The sequence below is a fragment of the Nycticebus coucang genome, chromosome 12 (assembly GCF_027406575.1).
Source record: "Nycticebus coucang isolate mNycCou1 chromosome 12, mNycCou1.pri, whole genome shotgun sequence".
NCBI lineage: Eukaryota > Metazoa > Chordata > Mammalia > Primates > Lorisidae > Nycticebus > Nycticebus coucang.
Window position 1 is genome coordinate 32,409,952 of NC_069791.1, and position 21,981 is coordinate 32,431,932.

General features: G+C 45.2%; 1 protein-coding gene across 1 annotated transcript; it reads right to left on the bottom strand.

Annotated features, from left to right (window-relative positions):
* Nucleotides 1-577: 577 nt before the first annotated feature.
* KLHL42 (kelch like family member 42) lies at nucleotides 578-21,182 on the bottom strand. The gene is made up of 3 exons (XM_053557202.1): nucleotides 20,117-21,182; nucleotides 6,905-7,098; nucleotides 578-1,045 (listed from the first exon to the last, which is right to left on the bottom strand). Exons 1-3 carry the CDS (start codon nucleotides 20,986-20,988, stop codon nucleotides 594-596), a joined length of 1,518 nt encoding a protein of 505 aa, XP_053413177.1. The 5' UTR covers nucleotides 20,989-21,182; the 3' UTR covers nucleotides 578-593.
* Nucleotides 21,183-21,981: the final 799 nt, after the last annotated feature.

The window sequence follows — 21,981 nt, forward strand, 5'->3', positions numbered from 1 at the left end:
TGCAGAAAGACTGAATGGCTGGTGATGTCATTATGAAGGTTTCCGAGAGATAGGATTACATCATTTCCTGGAAAGCAGTGTGCAAATAAAATATCTGAACGTAGAACCCTATTTTAAATACACTCAAAGCATGTCTAGGTAGGACTGAGGGAGAGGAGTGAGAACAACGCCATTTTTCTCAAGTAAACTCACTGAAGATACCAATGATACACATATTTCAAGGGACCTAAAGAAAACAGGTTTTCAAATCATCTTTACCATTCATTCCAATTACTGACATTTGGCCCTTTACCACACACAGACACAATAAATCTACTTTTTGATGATTGGCTTCAGACATTGGCCCATGAATATCATGTTTGGAGACAACAGTATCATGGATTTGCTCCCATAATTTAAAAAATAACAAAGTTGGTCTCTTTTTTCCACAAGTTTTCAAGTAATAGTTCAAGTAAGCTTATTTACAGCTACTAGTGTATACATGTGATGGACTTTCACCCATATTTTCCCTTTAGAAATCAGTCTCCCCAGAAATGGGACATCACTTTTTTTTGTCTCGAACCAGATTACCTTTAAATACTAAGTCAATTCAGTCATGTCTCTGCTTTATTGGGCAGGTAAAGAGAAGAAACCAGCAAATTATGTCCAAAGGCTGGAAAACGCCGGAAGGCTTCCCAACTATCTGCGAAGATGTTGTACTTGAGGAACACGCGATGCTCCAAGCTGGTGGACAGGGTCACGTCTCTGCTCATGATGTAGATGCCGTCGTTATGCAGCGCGCACGTCAGGTTGAGGCCCGATTTGGACGTGTTCTCCTTGAGGTAAAGCCACTGCCGGGTGACGGTGTTGTAGGATTGCACGGTGAGCGTGTCCTCGCTCTGGCTGCTCCTGCGGTTGGGCCCCGGCTCGTGCAGACACCCCCCGACGATGTAGATGGTCTCCTCCACGGACACCATTTGCTGCTTGCGAATGTGGACGTCACACGTTTCAAAGAGCGTCCAGACGTCAGCGGAGGGACAGTACTGCAAGATGTTCATGTTCCGGTCTGCAACAGAGAGAGACGCCGGATGATGACGCGGCCACCAGGGACGCCAGTGACTGCCTGGCTGTGCCTAAGTGTCTACCTCTGCGCGCACTGTTTCCTTACGAAGACTATTTCAGAAAAGCAGAAGCTGCAGAGACATTTACGTTCATCCCCACCCACCTAGGCACATCCCCTCCTTGGAATCTAAGGATTCCAAGTCCTTAGAATCAGTACAGCTAGGGAAATGAGCAGAGTTAAATGCAATCAGCCCCTTCTCCTTGGTACCCTCACACCTCCAAAACACCAGGTCAATGTAAAAAGAACAACAGCCTTAGAACCCTCATCAATACCCCCAGAAGTACTGATTACTTAATATGGAACAGACTGGGCCAAGAGGGAATCTATTCTTGACAGCTGGTCCTAAAAATCATGACATGTAGCAAAGCAGGCTTTAGAATACAAAGTTATAAGTCTGGAGAAATCCAAGAAAGTCTCACCTGGGCCTTCTAATAAGCAATTCTATCCCAACTGTTAACACAGGAGAGATATTTACAAAGGTCCTTCTCATTATCCCTTACCCATTCCACAAGAGATGGAGATGTGCAGATAAAAGCCAGACTAGATGAAAGGTTGCTCAGGTGTTATTTTTAATTAATAGCAATTCTTTTTTTTTTTTTTTTTTGAGACAGAGTCTTATTATGTCACCCTCGGTAGAGTGCCGTGGCATCACAGCTCACAGCAACCTCAAATTCCTGGTCCTAAGCGATTCTCTTGCCTCAACCTCCCAAGTACCTGGGACTACAGGTGCCTGTTACAATGCCTGGCTTTTTTTCATTGTAGTTGTCATTATTGTTTAGCAGGCCCAGGCTGGGTTCAAACCCATCAGCCCCAGTGTATGTGGCCGGCACCCTAAGCACCGACCTACGGGCACCAAGCCACCTTTATTTTTTTTTATAGGCAGGTCTCACTCTATCACCCAGGCTGGAGTGCAGTGGCACGATCAGACCTCACTGCAGCTTTGAACTCCCAGCTAGCTTCAAGTGATCCTTTTGCCTCAGACTCCCAAGTAGCTGGGACTGAGATTACAGGTACACGCCACTATGTTCAGCTAATTTTTTTTTTGTAGAGACAGAGTCTCACTGTACCACCCTCGGGTAGAGTGCCGTGGCGTCACACGGCTCACAGCAACCTCTAACTCTTGGGCTTAAGCGATTCTCTTGCCTCAGCCTCCCGAGCAGCTGGGACTACAGGCACCCACCACAACACCCGGCTATTTTTTTGTTGCAGTTTGGCCGGGGCTGGGTTTGAACCCGCCACCCTCGGCATATGGGGCGGGCGCCCCACTCACTGAGCCACAGGCGCCACCCTGTTCAGCTAATTTTTTAAATATATTTTGTCAAGAGGGGGGTCTCCCAACGCTGCCCACTCTAATATCAAACTCCTGGGCTCAAGCAATCCTCCTGCCGTGGCCTCCCAAAGGAATTACAGGTGTGCGTCACCATGCCTGGCCAATAGCAATTATCTGTAAGGAAAAATGCTTAGTCTCTTTTTGAAAACGGCTTGTGAAATTGAGAACACCTAGCTTTGCTTTGCCTTTTTTAATTGCTTTTTTTCTTTTCTCCTCTAGGGAAGAATAAATGAGTATTTAGCCTCAGCAAGAAAAAACATGCTCTGAGTCATACAAAGAATGAACTTTCTATTTGTCGTTTTTTAAACAATAAATGCTATCAGTGGGGGAAGATAGCTCAGCTCGGGAACTGGCATACGACTACAGACTATAGCATTTTAACAGCTGCAGAAGCTGGTAGAGGAAGATACTGCATTTTCACAAAAGGCTTATGCCTCCTTCAGGACTTCTGCCTGAGATAGAGGACCGTGCCCCCCCCCCCACCACCACCACCCCCCCACCCACCGCCATCGTTAGCAATGAGAAAGGAGCTTCACACCGTATCTGGTACTAACTAAAGGACCTACAAGAGGTCTGAGAGAGACCGAGTCCTGTGTGCACATGTCCCCAGGCCTGTAGAAATCTCAGATCTGTTCCAGCAATAGAAAACAGTCCTTCTGATTGCCAGCCACACCAATACCAGTCCGTATTTCTTTACATTGCAGCTGTTATGGTAAAGACCATTCTAGGAGATAGCCCAAGGACAGTTTGGTCACTAATGTATCAAAAAGTGCTCCTTAGTGACCTAGCTTCCCACCGGATGAAAAAAGGATTCATTCTGGTGAGGCTTTCACATATTTCTCAGTTCCCAGCCTGAAGGTCTTTCCAGGTCTCCTGAAAATGTTTCTTCTCCTCACTCAACAAGGCCTCGGACTATGATGAGGCAGTTTGAGTTGGTGCAATCATCTTTTCTGTTTTTTCATTTAAAGTTGATTGTGAAGTTGCACAAATCAGTCCTCTGCCTTTGATGGTTACTACACATATTACTTTCTATTGAATTTCACTGAATTTCTTCAGTGCCTGCCAATGAACTAAAATAATCAAATGGCCACCATAAAAATCATGAATATTTACTAAATTTTAAGAGTCTCGTCTAACTTGAATGAGCAGGCTAAAAAATCCACCTTTAAGTCCTGATTTCTTTTTTTGTAACAATCATTATGACATGTTTTAAATACAAGGAACTAATTAGAAAATGTTGGGGAAAAACCCCAGCAGAGCAAAAGAAAGCGTCAGAATACAAGTAACTGTCCTGCTCTGTCATCTTGGAAAACTAGTTTTCAGCCCTTACACAAACAGCCATCCATCCACATCACCTAACCGTCCCATTGTGGGCTTTTGGTCAGGAAATCCAGGAGAGAAATCACAGTGGGTGGCCCAAGTGAAGAAGGTACATTAGCAGTGGCTTGTGAAGGTACAAAACACCCAAGAAGGGTTTTCTAGGCCAAATCTAAAGAACATTTGCTCAGCCAAGGTCATGGAAAAACTAGGAAATCTACCAGCAGAGTACTCCTCAGGTTATTGTGCTGCCTGGCTGCACTCAACAGCTCCTGGGTAAAAGAGAAATCAAGAGACATGTGCATTGAGTTTGAGACCAGCCTGGGTAAGAATGAGACCCCATCTTTTTTTTTTTTTTTTATTAAATCATAGCTGTGTACATTAGTATGATCATGGGGCACCATACACTTGGTTCATAGACCGTTTGACACATTTTCTTTTTTTTTTTTTTTTATTGTTGGGGATTCATTGAGGGGACAATAAGGAGACCCCATCTTTAAAAAAAATAGCCAGGTGGTGTGGCAGCCACCTGCAGGCTGAGGCAAGAGAATCGCTTGAACCCAAGAGTTCGAGGTTGCTGTGAGCTATGACGCCACAGCAATCTGCCAAGGGTGACAAAATAAGACTCTTCTTAAAAAAAAAAACGTGAATTATGTCAGGCCCAGGATGCATCCTATGTTACTCAATCTAGGGAGAAATCAGAATTTGTAGAAACATGCATACGTGTATTATTTAATTTCCTGGGACACACGCACACAGAGGAGAGGTGACAGGAAGTACAAACACACACAGGAGTCTGGGGCAGAGGGAGACACTGTGCCTTAGTCTTCTAAGAATATAAACTTGGTCACTGCAACCCGAACACCAGTGTTGGAAGTAAAAGAAATGACTGCCATGTCTCCATTTTTTCTCAATTTTTTTGTTTAAAAAAGAAAGCAATCATCTTCAGGGGACAGTCGCTAAAGACACTGGGAATAGCTTCACAAGTGACAAAAACTTGACAGCCTCGTGGCTTTCCATGTACTCCTCTTCATCACTGCCTCTCCTTATGTGCATAAATGAACTATCACCTGTGGTGGGTTGAGTGGCGGCCTCCTAAACAGGTACGTTCACCTCCTAATTCCCGGCACCTGTGAATGGGACCTTATTTGGAAAAAAGGGTCTTTGAAGATGTAATGAAGGATCCTGAAATGAGATGACCCCAAATCCAATGACAAGTGTCCTAGTAAGAGACAGACGAGAAAGATGTGGGCGCAGAGGAGGAGGCAGAGATCGGCATTATGCAGCCGCTAGCCAAGAACACCCAGAGCTACCAGGAATTGAGCAAGAAAGAATTGTCCTAGAGTCTTCAGAAGGTGCGCAATCCTGATGACACCTTGATTTCTGACAGAATACATTTCTGTTGCTTTAGGACACCAAGTCTCTGCTAATTTGTTATGGCAGCCACAGTAAACTAATATACTCGCCATGACAAGAGGTACTCCAAAAAGTATCAATCAAAATCTTTTTTGTTGTGGCCAGGCATAGTGGCTCAAACATGTAATCCTAGCTCTCTCAGAGGCTGAGGCAGGAAGATGCCTTGAGCTCAGGAGCTCAGGACCAGCCTGAGCAAGAACAAAACCTGTCTCCATGAAAAATAGAAAAATTAGCCTGGTGTGGTGGCGTGAGCATGTAGTCCCAGCTACTTGGGTGGCTGAGGCAAGAGGATCACTTGAGCCCAGGAGTTTGAGGTTGTTTTGATGTTTTGAGCTAAGCTGACACCATGGCACTCTAGCCTGGGCAAAAGAGTAAGGCTCTATCTTAAAAACAAAAAGAAAAAGAAAGAAAGAAATCTTTCATTGACACATACACAAAATCAGATGCTCATTGAATGCCTTACATTTAACTTTTTCCTATAACAAAATCCCTGAAACATTAACTCACATTGTATATCTGCATCAAAACATCACACATACCCTAATAAAGATATACAACTATTATGTAATCTAATAATTTCTTTTTAAAACCAGATTTGGATATAGTGAAAAGGAACTGTCACCTATTTGAACACTTATTTTCACATGTAGATTTCTACCCTTTATGAAGTCACATGTGGTCACTTGTGGTCTAACAGGGTCTTCTCCACACTTGTTATCGGCCAGGGTTAGAATGCTGTGTCCTACCCACATTGTACCATGAAGGAGTGCTAGGTTATTTCATTATGTCAGATACGAGGGCAACTCTAATGCTTTAATGTGGTCAAAGGTCCTGAGAGTCCAGTTATACTTTGTCCTATAAGTCCTGGGTTCTATACAGTCAAAGAGACAAAAAGCAGAAGTAAATGTCCTTGGATAAGAGATAACTTGGGAGGAGGAAAGAAGGCACACCCCTGCCTGCCTGTCCACCACCGGCTTCCTTCCCACAACCACGATGTTTCTATCGCCATTACTTGAGGTGACTCCCTACCAAAAACAGCAGTTTAAAACTTGCTGGAGAAAGTTTTTATTTCCAAATTTCTAACTATAAAATGATCACACATTTGCAGTATAATAAATAACACAACCACCTCCCACTGCTGGTCAGGAAAGAATTCTCTAGTATCCATCATGTTCTCATTCCTTCTGTGACATATGAACAGTGCCCTGGAGCTGGGTTTCTGGAACCTATACCCTACATCTGATGTGTTTGTGGTCTTAAAGAGAGAAAATGAAAACCCAGACCTGCCAGGAGGCTCTGGCACCAAACTCCACAGTGCTGAATAGGGGCGATCTGGTGTATGGTTCGGAAGAAGGAAGGGGTTACCTGGCTAATGCTCCTCAGGAGACCTCCCAACCTCAGAGAGCACCTGGGGGACTGGAGCAAACCTCACACACCAGGCCTGGCCACGTCACAAGGCTGGGTTTCCAGAAGCAGAAAGAAAATACTGTACATTTTTTCTTCACAGCTTTCCCTACCCATTCAATTTTCATGCTCACACAGGGTCACCAATGGCCCCTCCTGTCCAAACCACTTCTGTCACACAGGACTCTCTTCCTTCCAGATATGTAAGTATATTGGATTCAGTGCATAGAATGTGACACTTGTGTTTACACCCGAGTTTCCTCTGGCGCCCTCCGGCCCTTCCCAGGCTGCTGAAGCTTACGCGTAAGCAGATGGCTTATTGGCCATTCACTTACCTCTGGTAGTATATCCTCCAATGACATAAATTTTCCCCTTACACTCACACGCAGAGAACTCGGCCAGAGGATTCGGTAAGGGTGCCACAAAATTCCATGCATCCTGCTCAGGATTGTAACACTCAACATTAGAAACGGCCTGCCCACCAATGGCATAGAGTTTTGAATTAACAGCCACGAGCTTGAAGTTAGACCTGAAAGAGAGACACAAGGGCCCACAAAGTTAGTTCCTCTGCTTGTGAAGAAGGATGATGATGATGGCATGGATGACTAGCGTGCAGACCCTGCTGGGGATGTGAAGAAAATTAGCTCTTCAAGCTGGGGGCCATTCTGCCTGAGGACAAAGGAATGAAAGGATGGTTTCTCAAATTTAACTCCTGTCCCCAAGTTGTCACAGGAATGGCACATTGCCCAAACCTTAGTAACTGAAGATAAGCAGTTCCACATAAAAGAAGTAACCTTGCTCTACCTTAGGCCAGGAACCAAAGACAATTTTTATACACTAAACTCAATACTTTCATTCAGGGACAGGTGTAATTGGTAAGGAAGGAAGGCACCCAGTCACCCCTTGTCTTTCTCCTCTCAGAATGGTTATCTCATTCTTCCGACCAAGTGGGAAGGTCCCACCTTAGGCACACACCGGTGCTGCCTTCCCAGGCAGATGCAAAGGCTGGTTACTAACGGGTGGTATGGGAGACCCCTCTACCACAGGCCCTGCTTCATAGCACATAAGACAGTTGAAAATGTTTTGACCCAGCATTCCTAGAGCATTCATGCATATCAACAAACACTCATCTATCATACTATCAAATAACTTTCTTTTTTTGAGACAGAGTCTCATTCTGTTCCCCAAGCTAGAGTACCATGGTATCAGTCTCGTTCACAGCAACCTCAAACCTCTGGGCTCAAGTGATCCTCCTGCCACAGCCTCCCACGTAGCTGGGACTAAAGGCACCCGCCATAACACCCAGCTAATTTTTCTATTTTAAGGAGAGACAGGGTCTCCCTCTTGCTCAGGCTGGTCTCAAACTGGTGAGCTCAAGCAATCCAGGTCCTTCAACTACCCCCAGCGGTTAGGATTATAGACATGCGCCACTACATCCAGCCTATCATAATATTAAATCACTTTAAAAAGAGAAATGTATTGGCTTCAAGCCCCACAGTCAGTGTGGAATTAAATGCTGTTCATCAACTTCAGATGCTAGGGAAGTCACAGGACTTTTGAACTGAAAAGTAGGCCAAAATTAAATTGTTTCAAACAGTGAAGCATACAGGGAAGTAATTGGTCCTTTGAAAGCCAGAGGCTAAATGTTCAGGAGTGTTGGGTCAGCCTGCTGCGGTAAGTACAGTCTAAAATTCATAAGAGTCTGAGCACCAGCTTAGTATCACAGGTAAGGACCTGGGCACAAATCAGGAGACGCAGGTCCCAGGCCCAGCTCTGCTATGTGACCCTGGCTCAATAACTTCATGTCCTCATCTCTGAAATGGGGATAAGAGCCACCCTAAGGTAGTCCAGATGTCTAAATCAAATACTTTATTGGAAAGTACTAAACATATAAGATACCATCACTAAAATTTCTCAGTTTTCAAGTATTTGAAATAAAGTTGCTAGATGAAGTGAATTTCGAGGCCACATCTGACTCCAACACAATGATCTCTTTGGAAATTCCAAACAATATCCTAAGAAAGAATGAAAGTAGAGGCTACACACAAAGTATAATATCTAAGAGGGTGATTAAGAAACAGCCTGAACAAGCAGTCCATGTGTAATCTCTGAACAGTGCTCAATAAATTGTTGCATTATGCTATGTACAGAAACTATATTAGTGATAGCCACTTCCTAAAGAATTAAGATTTTCTTAAAATGTTCCTATCATGTTTCTATTTAAACATTCATGGGTTTTTGTTTTTGTTTTGAGACAGAGTCTCACTTTGTCACCCTCAGTAGAGTTCAGTCGTGTCACAGCCCAAAGCAACCTCAAACTCCTGAGCTGAAGCGATTCTCTTGCCTCAGCCTCCCAAGTAGCTGGGACTACAGGCGCCCGCCACAATGCTCCAGCAATTTTTAGAGATGGGGTCTCCCTCTTGCTCAGGCTGGTCTCGAACTCCTGAGCTCAGGCAATCCATCCATCTCAGCTTCCCAGAGTGCTGTGATTATAGGTATGAGCCATCACGCCCGGCCTTAACTGTGTTTTTGTCACAGGTCAAATAGAGTATTCTTCATCAAGAGCCCCTTCCTGTCCATTAAACCCAGCCAGCCACTCAATTTTTCATGCCAACAGACTTCACCAGGGTGGCAGTTACTGGGGGGTCCCTGATTCATGCTGCTTACCTTTCTGCTGCCAATGGTCCTTAAAATCCAACCAGGATGCCCTCTCTGTGTGTGCAAATTTAGGGAACCAAAGGAAATAAATCTTGTAAATAAGCACTAAATTTTACCAGCCCACAATTTGTTTTTACTCTCCAAAGGTACACAGATAGATAGTAAATTTTGTAAGATGAAAACAGTATTCAGTATTTACCCAGTATAACCATTTGTCCTAAGCAAACATGTAAGGGGCTTCTTTTTGACTCTGAATGAATAGGCAGTTAAAAGTAAACAATTTGATCTCTCCCGACCCCAGTGTGCTCAAATTCACTTGAAGGCAAACACTTTTTTTTTTTTTGAGCCACAGTCTCACTATGTCACCCTTGGTAGAGTGCCGTGGCATCACAGCTCACATCAACCTCAAACTCTTAGGCTTAAGCTATTCTTTTGCCTCAACCTCCCACGTAGCTGGGACTATGGCGCCCACCCCAACGCCTGGCTATTTTTTTGTTGCTATTGTCATTGTTGTTTAGCAGACCCAGACCGGGTTTGAAACCACCAGCCCCTATATGCGGCCGGGGCCCTAACCTCTGAGATGTGGGTACTGAGCCAGGAAACACTTTTTAATGTTGAATTTATTTTAAGATGAAATTGCCACCTAAAAACAGACCATTTGTTAGAGGCGCACTACTACAGTTTACAAGCCCAAGCTCGCATGGGGAAATCTCAGACCCCCCTCCGCCATCAATAGCTATGTGACCTTGGACAAATTACTGAATCTGTTCATCTGTGCCTCAGTGTTCCCATCTGTGAAGTAGGGATAAAAAGAGCACAGTATCTGTCATACAGTAGGAGCTGAAAAGGACATACTTGCAGAAAGAGGTCATTTCCTATTGGCATGCTAGGGAATGCTGCTCTGTGTGTCATTAGTCTACATTTCGTTTTTTGTTTTGTTTAGTTTTTTTTATTGAGACAGTCTCTCTTTGTCACCCTTGGTAGAGTGCCGTGGCGTCACAGCTTACAGCAACCTCAAACTCTTGGGCTCAAGAAATTCTCTTGCCTCAGCCTCCCAAGTAGCTGGGACTACAGGCACCTGCCACAACGTCCGGCTATTTTTTTGTTTGTTTAGCAGCCTGGGCCGGGTTCGAACCCCCCAGCCCTAAAGCATTTGGCCAGCGCCCTAACCATTGAGCTATGAGCACCCAGTCCATTAGTCTAAATTTCTTAACCCCGAAGGCTGGTTTCTTATTTGTTGACTGCAATGTTTACTGGCCATGATGTACTCTGGAACTTCTATACAAAGTGCTCTCTCATACACAAATTCTCACCGCTTGGTGCCTCATCGCCTGCTTTCTGAAAATGACTTTTCCACCCTTCACCTCCTGAATGATAAAGGTATAAATCTGAGCTACCAACTGCTTTTTAAAATTATCATCTCAACAGTGTTTTCTTAATACTGACCCCTGACATTCTACATTCAGGAGGCAAAATGAATTTTAAAGCCAAATAACAAGCCATTTGTTATAGCTATATACCTGATTTACTTGCAACAAATAGAAATGTGAGAACAATTAGACAAAACAGCAGTCAAATTTCAACTTCACTTATAAGAAATAAAAGGCTCTTTAAATACTTAAAAGCTAAGTAACATGGTAAGTTTCATGCCTATAATCTCAGCACTTTGGGAGGCTAAGGCAGAAGGATTGCCTGAGGCCAGGAGTTGAAGAGTAGCCTGGGCAACATAATAAGAACTTGTTCCTGTTAAAAATAAAATTTTTAAAAAATTAGCTGTTTCAGGAACAGTAATCATGCCTGTAATCCTAGCTCTCTGGGAGGCCAAAGCACATGGATTGCTTGAGTTCAGGAGTTCAAGAGCAGCCTGAGGAAGAGAAAGACCCTGTCTTTACTAAAAATAGAAAAATCAGCTAGGCATTGTGGTAGGCACTACTGGGAAGGCTGAGACAAGAGAATGGCTTGAGGTTGCTGTGAGCTATAATGAAGCCACGGCACTCTACCTGGGACAACTGAAACAGAATCTGTCTCAAAAGAAAAAAAAAATTAGCTGAATATGGTGGTGCACACCTGTAGTCCCAGCTACTCAGAAGGCTGAGCAGAAGAATCACTCCAGCCCAGGAATTAAGCCCAGTGAGCTATGATGACTATACTCTAGCATGGGCAAGACAGAGCAAAACTCTGTCTCTAAAAGAAACCAAAAATCCAAAATAACCAAAGAACAAAAACTAACATGAAACATGATAAATACCCGTGCACAGGTATGAATGATTAACACCAGCTGATACACCTGTAGGGAGGCAGGATCCCAGAGGTCTGAGCAGCTTAGAGCCTCGCCCTGTGATTACATGGGAGGTAATTAAACTTCCTGGGCCTCTGGGCGGCGCCTGTGGCTCAGCGGGTAGGGCGCCGGTCCCATATGCCGGAGGTGGCGGGTTCAAACCCAGCCCCGGCCAAATTAAAAAAAAAAAAAAGAAACTTCCTGGGCCTCAGTGCGCTCTTTGGGGAAATGGGGCTAATAATAATACTTATCTTGTAGGAGATGTTGTGAGCATGAAATATACGTGACACCTAAAACAGTAACCACAATACCTGGCCCAGGGTAAAAACTCAAGAAATGCAAACCATTGGTAGAACTTCCTACTCAGAGCAGCTTTTTACTATCAGAGTAAAAATGACAGTGACATGCCCAGATCCTTCCACAAGTCCCGTCTCAGCCACTTAGAAGATGACCGTGCAGTCTGTGAACCATTTAGATCCTTCTATTTCCTCCTTCCCCTTTGCTTGCCTTCTGCCATTTCCCTGAGTATTAACCTCCCCTGGGATGAGGACGGGGCTAAGAGGAAAAATTAGGAAACAGACATAGTCGTTGTCAGTACCTACAACCACCTCTGAGAAATCAAAAAAGCAAAAACACAAAAACGATTTAAACTGTTGGCCAAAGTTAAGTTGGGGGTGGGGAATAAATAGACAGACAGTTTTCTTTCCTTTGTACAAATTATTCCCGGGCTCCACTGCAACATTAACCACAGAGGATGTAGAGGAAAAAAGCTCTCAAGGGTTTCATGAATCTAGAAATGCTCTGAAATTGTTAAGTTTTGGCCAAGAGGATAAGCAGCACCTCGGGAAAGGCTAAGGCTGACAACCATGACCTCACCTCTGCCAGGAGTCACTCTCCCGGCCTTGCTATACTCACACACAGAACAGGAGGACTCGCCCCAAATCCATTTTCAGAGCAAAAGTGTAGGTCAATGAAAGAAACCAGAGGCAAAGCATTCACGAACCAACTGCCACAACAGTGGCCAGTTCCAGCAAGTTATCACTAACTAAAGCAAGGAGAGAAGTCAAGCGATTTTGTGGTCACATAAACGAGCTTTTACACGTGAAGAGTCACATCCTGACAACTCAAGAGATCCCATCAGGATACCTGGACTTCAAAGTGCCCTCTCCACGAGTGCTGTGTGCTCATGTTGCCATTGTTAAACATAGGGGCACAGCACAAAACTTTTTTTTCACCCATCAGTGATCTTACAGCACCTTTTTTCTCCAGGGTGCAAAAGGCTTTATTAAATCTCTCGATTCCTGAGCTCCTGCTTTTTAAGATTCTGAATCACTGCTCAGTTCGGTCCCTGGGGCAAGTGAGCTGCTCTCCTTTGGACGCCATTATCAAACTAAAACCACTGACTAGTCCCAAGGGCAATCTCTAACAAAGGTGAATCTAGGTAGGTGTACAATTCTGTGTAGCCAGACACCAAAACCTGTCTTTTCTTACTCAAAGTTCCAAGTTTCTTCCAGTACAGAACCTGTATTAGACTGCTCATCGAGGAGTAATCCCACATTAAATTTTATTTTTGTCTCATTAAACTTAACGTTACACTCCTTTTGTTTGTTTTTGAGAGAGAGTCTCACTCTGTCACCCTTGGTAGAGTGCTGTGGCATCAGCCAAGCTCACAGCAACCTCAAGCTCTTGCACTCAAGAGATCCTCTCGTCTCAGCCTCCTGAGTAGCTGGGCTACAGGCGCCCACCATGATGCCCACTTAGTTTTTCTATTTTTAGTAGAAATGGGTTCTCACTCTTAGGCAGGATGGTGTCGAATTTCTGAGCTCAAGCAAACCTCGGCCTCCCAGAGTGCTAGGATTATAAGTATGAGCCACCACCCCTGGCCTAACGTTACACTTCTTAAAGGCAGCTGTGGGATGTTTCTGTATATCCAATAGCGACTAGAAGAATGTGGATGTAAAGGCTATGGTGAGGCTGGGCTGACATGATGAAATTTTGAAAGCAGAACAGTACCACACAGTATCTGTGCTCTACTTCTTGGAAGGAAATCGCCTTCCAAAAAAGAGGGAGGCTGGCATATCCACTGACACCTGTAATCCCAGCACTTTGGGAGTCTCAGGAGAAATGCTTGAGCCCAGGAGCTCAAGACCAGCCTGGGCAACACAGAGACCTTGTTTCTACAAAAAATAAAAAAAAGAGTGAACTATTCTGTATGCAGATGGCCACTGCAAGTTGATAAACCAAAACTTGCCAATGACTGAAACAGTCATAACTACTCAATGGACATTTACATTGTGGCTACGGTAAGCATAACCACACTGAGCGATTTACCTAACTTTTCTGCACCTCACTTGGTGACTCTGTAAAATGGGAACCTGCCTAACAGAGCCCTTGCGAGGAACAGAGATAATACACGCAAGGTACTAGGCACTAGAACAGAGCTAAATGCTCAGTTAAATGCTATCTATTACTACTCTGCTACTCTAAATACGCATAATGAGCATTACAAGATAAAAAGGTTCACGAGAATGTTACAAAGAAGAATATAAATTTATACATTCACTTTTTTACAATAATGTAAAAATATATTTCATAATAAAAAGAAAAACAAACACATGTATTTGAAGCACCTACTCCTTGTCAGTGGCAGGAACAAATATACACATTGAGTAAGTCCTAGTCCCCGATCCGTCAGAAAGCAGAGACAACATAAAGAGAGAATTTCAATTCAAGGCGGGGGGAGGGGGGGGCATGAGAAGCTAGCAGAACACAGCGTTGGAACATTTAGCCCAAATGAGAGTTCAGAAAAGAACACCTGGGAAAGCTCACATCAGACCCGAGGCAAAGCATGAGGGAGATAAAGGTAAAATAATCAGTTAGAAAATATAAGAGAAAGAAAATCTGTTTAGGAAAAAACGATAATTACAAAATTGCTGGGTCAGACCTGTAATCCCAGCACTCTGGAAGGCCGAGGTGGGCAGATAGATTGCTTGAGCTTGGGAGTCTGAGACCAGCCTGAGCAAGAGCAACACCCCGTCACTAAATTAAATAGCTGGGCATTGTGGCAGGCGTCTGTAATCCCAGCTACTCAAGAGGCTGAGGCAGGAGAATCACTTAAGCCCAAGAGACTTTGAGGTTGCTGTGAGCTATAATGTCATAGCACTCTACTGAGGGCAACAGAGTAAAACTCTGTCTCAAATAATAATAATAATAATGATCCTAATAAAAAATATACAGACTATCTGATGATAATAAAGGAAACCTTTCCTAAAAACCCAAAAGACCTACATACATAAAACAAATCATTTTTCTGGTTAAAGTATTATAAAACTGTCCTCACCTAAATTAACCTATAAATACAATGTAATCCAAACAGGACTTGGTAACTTTTTTTTTTTTTGTAGGGACACAGTCTCACTGTACCGCCCTCGGGTAGAGTGCCACGGCGTCAACATGGCTCACAGCAACCTCTAACTCTTGGGCTTAAGCGATTCTCTTGCCTCAGCCTCCCAAGCAGCTGGGACTACAGGCGCCCGCCACAACGCCCAGCTATTTTTTTGTTGCAGTTTGGGCGGGGCTGGGTTTGAACCCGCCACCCTCGGCATATGGGGCCGGTGCCCTACTCACTGATCCACAGGCGCCGCCCTTTTTTTTTTTTGAGACAGTCTTGCTCTGTCACCCAGCTAGAGTACCATAGTATCATCATAGCTCACTACAAGCTCCTGGGCTGAAGCCATCTCTCAGTCTCAGTCTCTCTAGAGTAGCTGGGACTATACCTGCTACCACGACTGGCTACTTTTTTTTCTGTTTTTGGTAGAGGTTTTTTTTCTCTTTTGGTCCCTCTACCTCAGGCTGGCTTGAACTCCTGACCTCAAGTGATCCTCCTGCCTCAGCCTCCCAGAGTGTTGGGATTACAGGCGTGAGCCACTGCAGCAACAAGATGATTCTGAAGTTAATTTATCTGAAGGAGAAAAAGGACAAAAAATAGCCAGGGAATTAAAACAAAACAGAACAAAAGGGCCTTAGTTCTATCGGACAATAAAATACATTGCCAAGTTGTTATAATAATTTTAAGATGTGTTATAAATGCGGGAATGAACAATCTGACAATTTGTTGACAGGAAAAATCAACACAGGACAATTTATTTTCAAATCACAATGTGAAGAATCAGGGGCTATTGAGACATTCAGGAAAAAGAATTTTGTAACTTTACACTATACCTTACATGAAAATAAATCCCAGACAGACTCAGATCTAAATGTAAAAAGATAACAATATAAAAGTAATAGAACTTGATACATGCCAGGTGCACAGCTCACTCCTGTAATCCTAGCACTCTGGGAAGCCAAGATAAGTGGATCACCTGAGCTCAGGAGTTCAAGACCACCCAGAGCAAGAGTGAGACCCCATCTCTACCGAAAATACCAAAACTAGCTGGGCATCACGCTGGCACCTATAGTTCCAGCTACTCAGGAGGCTAAGACAAGGGGCTCACTTGAGCCCAAGAGCTTGACGTTGTGGTGAGCTGTGATTCCATTGTACTCTATCTAGGGCAAGAGAGACTCTGAAACAAACAAACAAAAGTAGAATTTGATACAGATGAGTATTTGTATACTTTTGGCTTGTAGAAACCTTTCCCATGTAGGAGACAAAACTCAGAGGATACACATGACAAATCTGCCTACCAAAAAATTAAAACTTCTTCATACAAGAATACAGTATAAACCCAAAGTTCAAAACTGGTGCTCACAAGGTCAGGGCTACAAGGTTTTTGTTCGGTCTACAAGGTCTTTGTTGTTGATGATTATTTATTTTGTAAATGGAGTAAGCAGCCAACATTTAAAAACTGTAATATTTGGACCTATGGCAACGCCACTCCCTCACTCCCACTTGGAAATAACTAGCTGTGGCCGATAGATGGCGCCCTAGTGCTCGGGTTCGCCATAACTCCACCCACCACTCTACTCAACTAACTTTACCTGCCTGGCCACTTTGGGACTTCATTTTTGAACCCTACAGAAAAAAGAAGCATGGGGAAATGTATGCAAATTACATAACAGATAAGAGATTAATATCGGTATATATATTTAGAGCTTCCAAAATGAATGTGAAAAAGATATGCCAATGTTTAGAAAACCAGAGAAGACCATTTACAAAAGAAATACAAATGGCCAAGAAACATGAAAAGAATAATTTCTCTTCTAATCAGGAAAAATCACATCAGTGTTTTTTGCCCAACAGATACGGAAAAAAAAAAAAAAAAGACGATACTATCTTGTTTTGGCAAGAAGACATAGGACTGGCAAGCTCAGACACCGTTGATGCAAGAGGAAATTAGAACAATGTTTTGGGTGATTTGGCAGGAGCTATCAAAATTTAATCAGGCACACTTTGCTCCACCTACCCAGGAATTTGACATATGGAATTCACATATGCCTACTTACTAAGTTACACACACTCCAGGATGTTCAATATAGCATTGTTTATAATGATGGATGGAAGCGACCTAAATGTTCATGGAAAAGGGAAATGCTAATAATGTGCAGCCATAGGTTGGAATGCTACACAGCTGTTAACTAGCCTAAACTAGATCTACATTTGCTAACTCAGAAGAAACTCTCAGATACAGTATACTGTTAAGCGGAAATACCAAGTGCCATAATAATTAACATAGCCAATTTTAGAGTGAAAATAAATATGGATAAGGTGATACACACCCCCACATGCATATGAACATATGTATATATTTTTCCCAGTTGTTTTAAGCACTATCAACAAACTTATATAGTTGAACCTTGAAAAAAATATGGGTTTGAACTGCAGGGGTCCACTTATACACAGATTTTCTTCCACCTCTGCCACCCCAGAGACAAAGGCCAACCATTCCTCTTTCTCCTCCTCCTCAGCCTACTCAACACGAAAAAAAATGAAGGCCTGTAGAATGATCCACTTCCACCTACAATTAAAAATATTTTCTCTTCCTAATGATTTTCATAAAAACATTTTCTTTGCCCTAGTGTACTTTACTGTAAAAATACAGTATATACGATACATATACAAAATGTGTTAAACAACTGTTTATGTCACCAGTAAGGATTCCAGTCAACAGCAGGTTGTAAGTAGTTAAGTTTTGGGGGTAACAAAAGTTATATGTGGATTTTTGACTGTGTGGGGGTCAGTGCCTCTAACCCTCATGCTGTTTAAGTGTCAATCGTATTTATGTAAGTATATATACAGTTTACAAATATAAATGTTTATACCTTTATAATACGCAAATATAACATATATCTGTAGATACACGTATGCTTTTTATTCTGTAGTTCTTTGTGTCAATTTGCAGTTTTTCTAAGAAGAATGTATTATATGAATGCTTTTATTCTTGGAGAGAATAGAAAAGGCATTCTTAGGCTCAGCACCTGTGGCTCAAGCGGCTAAGGCGCCAGCCACATACACCTCAGCTGGTGGGTTCGAATCCAGCATGGGCCCGCCAAGGAATAATAACTGCTGAAACCAAAAAAAATAGCTGATAGTTGAGGCGGGCACCTGTAGCCCCAGCTTCTTGGGAGGCAGAGGCAGGAGAATCGCTTGAGCCCAGGAGTTGGAGGTTGCTGTGAGCTATGATGCCACAGCACTCTACCCAGGGTGACAGCTTGAGGCTGTCTCAAAAAAAAAGAAAAATAGAAAAAAGAAAAGGCATTCTTAGAAAAAAAGATGAAGATAACCAAGGGTTTCTGAAGAAAAAGGACTCTGTGAGGTGCTCAGAGTAGTGAAGCAAAGGATAGCACATGGAATACGGATGTCACTAAACACGTGTTGAAAAGGAGAACTCAGGGCCACCATCCTTAAGGTAAGAACTACCCATAACTACTAAAAGCTTCTTTGTTCTTTCAATGAAAGCTCTTAGAATGTGTTTAATAAAGACACTTCTGACTGGGGTGCAGTGGGAAACGCCTGTAATCCTAGCACTCTGGGAGGCTGAAGCAAGTGGATCACTTAAGCCCAAGAGTTTGAGGTTGCTGTGCGTTATGATGCCACCACATTCTACTGAAGGTGGCATACCTGGAGTGACAGAGTGACTCTGTCTCACAAAAAAAGTTCTGATACCAAATTTTAATATAATATCATCTCAACAGTGTAATTAATGCATAAGGAAGGGGCTAGAAGAAAATATTGCCAACCTGGCAAGGCGCGGTAGCTCATGCCTGTAATCCTAGCTCTCTGAGAGGCTGAGGCAGGTGGATTGCTTGAGCTTACAAGTTCGAGACCAGCCTGAGCAAAAGCCAGACACCGTCTCTAGTAAAAATAGAAAAAACTGAGGCAAGAAGATCGCTTGAGCCCAAGTTGGAGGTTGATGTAAGCTATGACGCCAGGGCACTCTACCCAGGGTGACAGCTTGAATCTCTGTCTCAGGGAGGGGGGCAGAGTTAAAAAGAAAATACTGCCAACCTGCCTTTAGGAGGAGGATGTAGGAGTGAAAGTCTTTCTGCTTCTTTCTTTTGCATTTTTCCAGTTTTCCCTAACTTGTATTATTTTTATCAGGAAAGAAGCATACTTTCCAAAATGAATTTTATATTATAGTAGAAATGAAGCCAATGTTCCCTAAATACTCTCCGGGCCAGGCAGACCCTTAAGTCAAGTATCTATGAATAAAGGATTCCCCACTGCTGCTGAGACTTTGCCTAGCTGTGAGTCCCTCAACTCCTTGTTCCACATGTCAGCGTAGGGACCCTGATGAGCCTTGAGACAGGAACAAGTGAACAGAAAGAAAGGGTATCCTGTCTTTTGAGGATACATTGATTCTTCTCCACACCTCTGAATGGCTCTGAGGTGTCTTGGACCCCACCACTTTTATTTCCTACAAACTTTTCTTTTATTGGCTCTTTGCTCTTGTTTTCATATTCCTTTCAAGACTCCTTTCCTTACTTCCCCACCCCCTAAGATTCTCCTTTTCTTTCTTCAAGTTACCCATGTTCATGGCTGGAGAGATTTGCAGGACAGAAAGGGAGAAGGTTGGAGTGGGTGGAAATACTCCAATTCTGCAGTTGACCATTGCCAGGATCAAGCTTTGGGTCAACGACGATGCCTGTCTGGGAAAAAAGTAAGAAGCAAAAGAGAAGATAATAAATAAGAAAGGAGGTCCTACATGGCAACCATCAATCACTTTCTAATGATTATCTCCTGATCACTGACTTGTACCCAACAAAACATCCCCTAAAGTCAGTGTCACACACTGTCCAGTGTGCCATCATAATCAGGATCAGATCCTAAAAACTGAAAAAAAAAAGTGAAAACAAAGCAGTTTTCTTTTAAAGTATCCTTCTTGGAAACCGCAACATCTTTTTTTCCCCCACTGGGATAATGGAGGCAAAGAAAGCAGTTTTGCCTAAAGGCCCAATACCTGTAAGAAAACCACTCTGCTAGTTGACCTCATTGGGACTTCCTCTTTTAAGTTCTAAGTTCACCAGGCACTCTGTCAGGGTCAAAGCCACCAAACTCCAGAGATGTCATTCCCACCACCAGGCAATCTCCCTGACGGCTCAGTAAAGACGGGGAATGAATAATGAACATGTGAATGGAGGAGAAAGCAGCGGCCCTCTGCAGGGCACTTACCTCTTCTGGTTCATGGAGGCCACCTGGAGCCACTCGTTGGTGCTGGGGTTGTAGGAATGTGCAGCGGAGATCTCCTGACTAGTGATCCTGTACCCGCCCACTATGAAGAGGTAGTTGTCCAGGATGGCGGACCCATAACCCCTGACGTTCACCAGGTCGGGAGGAAGGTTGTTGGCCAGCGGGAACCAACGCTCAGTCATCTCTTCGTACCTGAGCATGGATGGGGGCTCGCCCTGGTAGGGGTGCGGGGCCAAGGGTCCTCCCAGGAAGTCCCCCAGGGCCACCAGGACAGGAGTTCCAGTCATCCGGGCCTCCCTCAGCCTCTGCTTCAGGCTGACGTCCCCGGGGGCCTGGGGAGGAGACCCCAGAAGGTGAAACTGGGGCTTGCACAGCACCTCGTGGAAGTGCACTACCATGAAGCGAAGGCAGGCCTCCTGCAGGTCGGGCAGCCCGTACACCTGCGCCAGGCGGTACATCTCCAGGCAGTTGTTGAGCCGCACTTGGGACAGCAGCAGCTGCAGTAGGGACGTGACCTGCAGGAAGGAGGCCGCTTCCACGAGCTCGGACAGCAGGCTCACCTCGTCCATCTCCTCCTCCTCCTCCAGCCCCCCGCCCTTCTCCCCCCGCGGGCCCAGCAGCCAGCCTTCGCGGGCGCCGCCGGCGTTGATGAAGTCCAGCACGAGCCGCAGGCCCGGCGCGCTGAGGCCGCGCAGCTGCTGCACCTCCGGGCCGCCGGCCTCCTGGCTCAGGGCCTCGCGCATGCCGGAGCGGTAGAGGGCGCGGAAGTAGTCGCTCTGCTCGATGAGCTTCCTCTTGCTCACCGGGTAGCAGCGGTCCTCCAGGCGGATCTGCACCATCTCCTCCGCCGACATGGCTGGGGCGCCCGACGCGGGGCTTCCCGCCGGGTTCCGGGGGCTGCGCGCACAGGGATGGCGGCCTGGAGGCGCGGGGAGCAGAAGGGCCGCCCGCTCCCGCTCCCGCGCTCGCCCGGCCAGTCTGGCGGCCCCTCCTCCTGCTGCCGGCGGCGGCTCAGCCGCGCTCCCCCAAAGCAGCGGCCCTACCCTGCTGATCTCCCTCAGAGCCAAAAAAGGGCCGGCGGCGGCCGGGCGTCCGCGCTCGGGCGGGGAGGGAATCCCAACCCCCAGCCCGCAGCCTCCTCCCCCGCCGCGCTCCGCACTTCCGCCCGCGGGACCCCGGTCGCCGGCTCGAGCTGCTGGCTGGATCCGGCTCTCGGGGAGGCCCCGGAGGCTGCAGGCCCCGGCGGCGGGGCTGCGGGCGCGCGAGGGCGCGTGCCCGCAGCCTCCCCGCGCGCCCGGGCGCACCGGCCCCACCGCCTGCCGGGGCTGCCGTGATGCCCCGGGGTACCGGAGGGCGCGTGGAGCCCGCCTGTTCTCTCCTCCACGCTGCGTTACAGGGGTGAGGGGAAGAAGAAAAAGAAATGAGTGTGGGGAGGAAGGGATGAAGGGAGTCCCGCGTCCAGAAAGCCAAAAGACATCAAATCTGGGGTTGCCCTCTGGCCCAGTGTGACATCGCGCTCTGTGGCCCGAGGCACACAGGCCGTTTCTGGGCAATTTGGTGGCACCTAGAGCTGATTCTTCGGTATGGGCATTGTGTAGGAGCCATTTTACAGAAAGTCCAGGCAGATGGCAGCTGGTTCCGCAGGGCTCAGCGCCTGGGCGCACCGCTCGCGGGATGGCCAGGGTGGGGAAGCAAGGGAGCTTGTATTTGCTGCTGGCGATAGTTACCCTCTGTTATTAGAAGAAAGAAGTACAGCTCAATTTAAATTAGATGATGTTTTAAAATTAGCTTTTGTAACGGCTGTTGCTTTGTCTACTTCAGTTAGGTTGGGCTACCCATTAAGGTAT

Excerpts from the sequence above, each read along its gene's own strand:
- KLHL42 (XM_053557202.1), bottom strand. The coding sequence starts at position 20,988 with ATGTCGGCGGAGGAGATGGTGCAGATCCGCCTGGAGGACCGCTGCTAC. Across the intron at positions 7,099-20,116 it reads GCCTCCATGAACCAGAAGAG|GTCTAACTTCAAGCTCGTGG; the intron begins GTAAGTGCCCTG and ends TCTCTCTTTCAG. Across the intron at positions 1,046-6,904 it reads TGGAGGATATACTACCAGAG|ACCGGAACATGAACATCTTG; the intron begins GTAAGTGAATGG and ends TCTCTGTTGCAG.